Here is a 7,684-nt window from a genome sequence, read left to right as displayed (position 1 = left end):
TTTTTTTTTTTTTGGGGGTGAAATTTCGCCGTATAAAAGTTTCAATTTAATATCTATTATTTGAATTATACGTAATAATTTTATAATTTTTAATTTATTGGCATAATTTTAATTTTAATTTAATTCGATTCATAAAAAAAAAAAAATTATTGAATAAAATACTAATTACCATTTTCACCCTGATGGCAAAATCGACCGACATCTTAATTATGCAATTTGCAAAATTGATACCGACGACCATCAACCTCACCAACTATATATCGATTTTGATCAATCGAGTTAGATTTTCAAGACTTGTGTACACTCCTAGCCATGCTATATCCGAACAAGCTAATAGATGTGCTACACCTACGAACAAATTTTTCACTAGCATTTTAACAACAATAACAAAATCAAACAACATCTTAATTATGCAATTTGCAAAATTGACACCAACTTATTTGTCGGCTTTGGTTAGTCGAGTTAGATTTTCAGGACTTTGTGTATACTCTTAGATATAATATACGCAAATAAACTAATAGATGTGCTACAACCACGAACAAACTTTTACGAGAGTTATTAGCCACTTGTATACTTCAAAACATAACGTTGTAACCAAAATTTTACAATATTGGGCTATTTCCGTTGAAAACACATCTAAAATATAAAAAATTGACTTAAAAAGTACTGTAAAATTGAATCAAAATCTATTTGTATTTGATATAGAGATAACATGAGCATATAAATCTTCATTAGCTAATTTAATTAGCACACTAATTTCCTGCTAATCATCATTCAATCTAAGATTAAAATTAAGATGAAGAATAGATTGATGGGATAAAAATGTGAGTGAGCATAAGAGGCCTCATTGTAGAAAACTTAAAAAAAAAAAAGCAGCTCATGAAGTACTCCTACTCCTATTGTTCTTCCATTCCTGCAAGACAGAACGAACACAATTAATTCAATATCAGAATCACGAACATTTTAATTCTTACAAATCCAAACACAAACACGAACATACACAAACCAATTTTAGTGTGAGATCCCATATCGATTAGAGAGGGGAACGAGTACTAGCGAAGATGCTGGCCCCCAAGGGGTGGATTGTGAGATCTCACACCGGTTGAAGAGAGGAACGAAACATTTTTTATAAATGTGTGGAAACCTCTCACTAGTAGACGCATTTTAAAAACTTTGAAGAGAAGCCCGAAAGAGAAAAAGCCCAAAGAGAACATTATCTACTAGTGGTAGGTTTGGACTTATAGTTGAATACTTCCGGGCATTGGTGGTGGGGGTAAAGTCTACAGGGATCATTTGGAGTTAAGGTTAGACCGACCCTTAAACCAACCGTAGATTCATGATACATTTAAAAGAACTGATTTTTTTCGTCAACCAATTAACTGATCTATCAATGCCTACTCTCTTTGTTCATACTATGATTTTGCCTTCATGAATATTTTTTCAATGTTTTTGAACCCATATCATTTCTAGAATGATCATGACCTAACAAGTAGTGAATGGAGGAGTACTCATCCTCCCGTAGAGGAAGTTACCATGAGTGAGAAAGTGAGGAGAGGGTTTCACTAAAGAGAAGGGAAATGAAAACCAATGGGTGGGCTTGCAAGAGAGAAGAGAAGGGAGAGGTAATGAAAATGGGTGTGTCTTCCCATGCAAGCAAGAGGGAGTGTAACGGTCAAAGCCCACCACTAGCAAATATTGTCCTCTTCAGGCTTTTTCTTTCGGGTTTTCCCTCAAAGTTTTTAAAACGTGTCTGCTAGAGAGAGGTTTCTCCTTCCCAACCAACGTGGGATCTCACAAGGAGTCAATAGGTCTTCTTGCATATAAAATGGGAGAGGAATTTAAATAGAAGTGGTTGCAGGTCAGAGAGAATGAAAATGGGAGGAAAAAGGCCGGGAGGGAATTACGGGAGCATCAGTTAGAGGGAGGATTATATACCTTCCGACGACAAGCCTCCTCCGACCGACCGACCAGTATAACTTTAGTCAGGTTCGGTACGGTCATCCAATGTTTTAAATTTCGCTCTTACTTGGTAGTAGTAAAGGTTTGAGATGTTAGAAACTTAGTTATCCAAAAGAGCTGGCTTGAGGTGGGTGAAGCCTCCCCAAGCATTAGTGGGATAAGCCATGACACAACAGCATAATGCAAAGTATGGTCTTCTAATATCAATCATAAAAAAAGGAATGAACAAAACTCAAAACAAAAATCAACACATTCATAAAGAAATAACTGCATGATGCTGCAGGGTAAGGGATTTATACTAGCAAGAAGGCGAAGCATGCGACCGTGCAAGCTTCGTCTGAACTTCAAGAGACAAAAGGATGGCCTAGTATAAGGTTTTTCAGTTTCCAATATTCCAGAACATCTAAAACATGCTAAATACCCCCAACATTTCACAGTCAAAAAGGACACCTACAAAGATATCTCAAAGGGGTATGAACCTGCATTTAAAGGATTGGACAATACATTTTCTATCTATCTCCTCAGTTTTAGATCATACGAAATCGAAAAGAACAACATGAAAGCGAAGATTCAAATCTATAGATCAATAGAATCTGCCTTATTCAGGAAAAATAATAAAACAGACAGTGCTCAATTTATAACCTACGGTTCAATGCCGACAGAATTAACAAAAAGAGATAGATGAAACATAACCTAATAGGTTGAGTAATTTTCAGCAACTCCAGGATGTAGCTTGTTGTAGATAGCCCTGGCAACTGGAAGGATAGCTAGAAGAGCAATCTGAAGTTGGTCAGAACTGCTTGTTCTAACAGAGATCTGTCCACTTAGTTTGTTGTTGATTCCTGCACGAACGGCCATTTTGTAACTTCGTCCAACCGAAAACTGTGACTGAAAGTTTGCCCCCAAAGCCATGTCTCCTCTCCATTTTACAAGAGATAGACCAAGTGATGATTGATCTTGTCCGATTGGGAAGTCGGCCTCTCTGAGCCGCATTTCCAAATTAGCCCCGAATGCAGAATCGCCCTGAGATCGAACGGTGCCAGTGCTACCAACCAATACAACGCGCTTTCCGAGTGTAATCTGATCCTCAACTTTGAATCCCGGGCACACGTTCTCTCCTAAGAATGTCACTGATATTCCAGCAGCTGTTTTGTTCCTTCTGAAATTTTTGAATTTCGTCTCTCCTCTGAGGATGTATGCAAGTTGTCTACCAATGTTTTGAATGTCAAAACCTGCCATAGTTGAACCATTTTCCCCATGCTTAGCAGAGACCGAGGAATCTAAGTGGATATTGAATTCTTTTTTGTCCTTGGTAATTTGAACAGCAACAGCAGCAGGGAACCGATTAACAATGGCCATACTGTGTTCAAGATTCACACCATCATACCCACAGTCATGGTCCCAACCATGGGTGTCCAAGACTGGCCTCGCCAGGAACTGAGACGTTGGCTCCAAGAATCGAAATCTGTAAGCCGGATTATCACCATCAAATGAAGGAGGAAGGGCCATGTCAGGTAGAGGAACCTGCACAGCAGCTGGACTGCCATTTTCCTGATCATCGTCCCCCATGTAGCCATAATCATCTACAGTAGGTTGACCCTTCTTCTTGATGTCTCTCATCCTCTTTAATTCCTCTTTCCATTGCTTTTTCTGGAGCAGCTTCACCCTATAATCATATTCCTCAAAATATGCCTTCCTTTGCTCTTTGCTAAGCTTAGCAATCTGTGATTTTCTGAGCGGCTTGAACGGAGGGAGCTGATCGTACTCATCTTCCTCCTCTTCTTGATCAGAATCAGACAAGTCAGCCAAATCGATATCGGAATCACCATTCTCACCAGTTTGATCTGATGAAAGCTTCGGGTGTGCGCGGGATTGCAACAAACTGGACAATAAATATGGAAGAGGAGGTGAGCGAGCACGGAGACCGAACAGCTTCCTGTGGTCAAATGTCTCTGGAGATTTTGAAAGATTTCCCACTTCAGCCAGGATTTTAATAGAGAAACATAATAGTAGTAACTGGGACCTCCAACTTTGACCATTTGGAAGCACCTTCTGGCCATCTCTATTCTTTCTACAAGAGGGATGGTTTTCGACGAGCGAAACTGGGTTCATTAAAGATGGATTCAGCATACGCAGATCACCAACAGCCTGAGCAACTGTTTGCTGAAGAACATGAGAGCGTTGAGCTACAAACACCTCATAACCCAAAGGGGTACCAGATGGACCATCTGGTGGAGCAGAGGCAGCATGAGTTAGAGTAATGATAGCATTTTTCCAGATGGAAGAACCGAGGTAGCTGGATACCGATCTTAATAATAGCAGATCATTAAGATCTCGGGTTTGGTTATCCAACCGGTCCACATAAAGAACAATATCAGGAGGGTTTTTCTTCATTACATTCTTAATTGAGGATAAAATTCTGTTGTTGATTCTACGTTCAGATGAAGATGATCTAAGACCAGGTGTATCAAAAATCCTGATTTTAACACCTTCTACCGTCCCATTAATTTCTTTCACCGTAGTTGTACCAGGCGTAAACGCGTCGATTGAAGATTTATCTTCCCCGAAAATTGAATTTATAGTAGCACTCTTTCCTACACCTGATTTTCCAAGCACAAGTATGTTCAATGAGAAGTTTAAATCTTGCTTTTCTTCTGCTTCAAGCTGAATAGCAGTGTTCTTTGCATTATCGAAGCTAAATAGCTGACCAGTAGATCTACCAGCAACGAGCCCGAAACGATATAGTACCTGTGCTACTAGTGAATCGTCCGGAGAAACACCTAGTCTCTGAACAAGCCTTAAAAAGTTCACCCTTGTCTGCTGTAACTTCTGCAATTTGTTTTTCTCCTCTTCGCTCAATTTATTTTCAGAATCATCCACCACTCTAGGATTTGATGGGGCAAACGAGAGAGGACGGGTTGGGCGGGAAGCGTTTTTTCCAGTTGTAAGTGAGGAGCCGAGACCTGCAGGACGTTCGACGGAGAAAAGCTGGGAGCCATCCTGAGACGTCACGGTGATAGGGCCACCATTTGAGCCAGCATCTCTAGCTGCTTTCAGAAGCGCAGCCAAAGCAGCTGAATCGAATAACTCCCTTCCATCATCTTCATCATCCGTGTCGGCTTCATCCGAGTCTGTGACAATCTGGCCATCTATTCTCTGTGAATGATCAATAGAACTCTCTGCACCAGAATGGGAACCACCTCCTGAGGCTCTTTCCAATTCCTGCAAGAATTCTCTAGCAGCTTCAGAACTACCAAAGATCTCACCTTCAATCTCTCCATCTGTTACAGAACCCTCAATGACACCCTCTTCGTCTAGACGCTTCTCCCCATACGCTTCATTCAAAGCTGGTTCGAGTATCTTGGGAGCATCAGAAATTCCACTATCTTCCACAGAAGCATTAACCAAAGAACTTGCCTCCTGAGACGGTTTTTCCTTCCCTGACTCAGCTGGAGAATCAACGAGATTCTCAGTTTCTCGTTCTTCATTAACTGTCGAAGCCACAATTCCATCAGGCCGATGATCTTCGACATCTGTAGCCACACGATTTTCTTGTTTGGCAATATCAGCAACAGAAATTGCTCTGTCTCCACGAGACATTGCTTCTTCGGTAGCAACTGCAACACCGACTTCCGGCACCTTATTGTCAATCTCAGAGCTTGAAACCACAGAATTCTTGTCAACAGACTCCTCCACCCCATTCTCCAATTTAGCAGCTCCAAGTAACAAATCTACAGTCTCTCTATTTTCCACATCCTTTATTTTCTCCGGTGTACCGACAGCATCTGTCCTTGACAACAATGGACTTTCATCCAAGGTTTTGTCATCTCCAACTGCGCCAGTAAATTCATCCACTTGTTCCAAAACCTTGGCGTTTGCTCGATCATCCTGGTCAGCTTTGTTGTCGACATCAGAAACAGTATCCGATTTGGTTAGCTGTTCTACATCTTCAGCATCCATCTTGTCATTCAATTTAATCTCCCCATCTGCTTGCTTCTCAGCTACAACACTTCCTTCGTCCACAACGGCTTCAACCTCTGAACGAGAACTAGTTTCCGAATGTTTTAACTGCTCTCCATCTTCAGCAGCCACCTTGTCATTCAATTCAACCTCCCCATCTGCCTGCTTCTCAGCCACAACACTTCTGTTTTCCGTTTCTGCTTCTCGTTTTCCATCGGCTAATTCTAAAACCTCCGAGCTTGCTCGGTCACGCAAATCAGCTTTATCTTCAGAAGAAGAACCAGTTCCCTGTTCTTTTAATTGTTCAACATCTTCATCAACCACCTTCTCATTCACTTCAATCCCTTTATTTGCCTGCTTCTCAGCTGTCAGACTTTCTTCACTTTGCGGCTGTTCGACTGTCACATCATTCAATTCATCCCCCTCCGCCACCTGCTTACCGCCACTAACAGCTTCCTCAGCCACAGAGCCAACATGCTCAGCTACTAAACTTTCAGACACATTACCCTCTTTTGAGTTCCCCGACAACTCAACTGTTCTTTCTTGCACTTGACTAGCAGCAACACCCAAATTGTTTCCACCGGATTCAAGATTCTCCTCCATTTCCACAGGAAAATCAACCTCATCGACCTTCTTACTGTCAACAAAATCATCTTCTCCATCCACCATATCATCCATTTCCTCCTCCTCCTCCTCAACGTCAGAATCGACAGAAACCTTCGCAATTGGTCTAACACTTACCGGAGCCGAATAACTCACAAAAGAACTACCATTATCACCCGCTTGGACGGATTTCCCGAGGGTTTCTTCCACAGAATACCCCACAATCGGTCTATCAAAGGCAGATTCAAAATCCTCCTCCTCACTCAAAAAACCTTCATTCTCCGAGCCACCACCATCACTACCTCTCCCATCGCCACCTACACTAGTTTTAATTTCACTAACCTCCATCTTGTCGGAGGGTTTATCGACATGTGAATCAACGGAAGAAGACGTAAAAGACGACGCGGAAGTCGAAGAAGAACCTGAGGAGGCTTCGTTCTGCAGCGACGATTCTTGAGCGAACTCCTTCGACTCCATCTACAAGAACTGAGTGTATCGGAAAATCAAAACTGGATAATGAAGGAATGAAAACGGAAATTTTATCCACAAGGTCCTGCGCGTTGACAGGAAATTGTGGAGAGCGGCTGAGAGCTGAAGAAGGCTCCGAAAGAGAGATAGAACAATGGAGAAAGATAAGGTTTTATTATGACGGGAAGAACTCTCTCTCTCTCTCTCTCTCTCTCTCTCTTTCTCTCTCTCTCTCTCTCTCTTTCTCTCTCTCTCAGCGCTTCAACAGAGGGCTTGGAGTCGAACGAAGAAGATTTTTCTGTTTTTTTTATTTTTTTTAATTTTTTTAAATACTTTAATTCCTTCGAAATATTTGAGATTGGAGATTCGAACCCTCGACCAAGAGGTTATAGTTGAATTATTTTCATTTTTACTTTAATGCGCATATATACATATATATATTAAATTTAAAAAAATGGAAAATTTTTAATCATCATATAAATATTTCTTTAATTTTATATAGAGTTGGAAAACAGCGAACTAAAAAATAAATTAATTTTTAAAAAAAATTAATAACGTTAATGAAACTTTTGAAAGTTTAAATTTATTTTTTAAATAAATAATTTTTTAAGTTGAATATATTTTTTTTAGGTATTATTGAAATTTTTAAAAATTTAAGAATTTTTTTTAGATAAAATACAAAATTCAGAATATT

General features: G+C 40.3%; 1 protein-coding gene across 1 annotated transcript; it reads right to left on the bottom strand.

The window, feature by feature from the left end:
• Positions 1-756: 756 nt before the first annotated feature.
• On the bottom strand, positions 757-7,229 carry LOC111452069 (translocase of chloroplast 159, chloroplastic-like). The gene is made up of 2 exons (XM_023092600.1): positions 2,653-7,229; positions 757-913 (listed from the first exon to the last, which is right to left on the bottom strand). The coding sequence occupies exon 1, from the start codon at positions 6,997-6,999 to the stop codon at positions 2,653-2,655; it is 4,347 nt and encodes a 1,448-aa protein (XP_022948368.1). The 5' UTR covers positions 7,000-7,229; the 3' UTR covers positions 757-913.
• Positions 7,230-7,684: the final 455 nt, after the last annotated feature.

Source organism: Cucurbita moschata, unplaced genomic scaffold (genome assembly GCF_002738365.1).
Source record: "Cucurbita moschata cultivar Rifu unplaced genomic scaffold, Cmos_1.0 Cmo_Scf00014, whole genome shotgun sequence".
NCBI lineage: Eukaryota > Viridiplantae > Streptophyta > Magnoliopsida > Cucurbitales > Cucurbitaceae > Cucurbita > Cucurbita moschata.
Note: the sequence above shows the minus strand (reverse complement) of the source record. Positions and strands in the feature narration are given on the sequence as shown.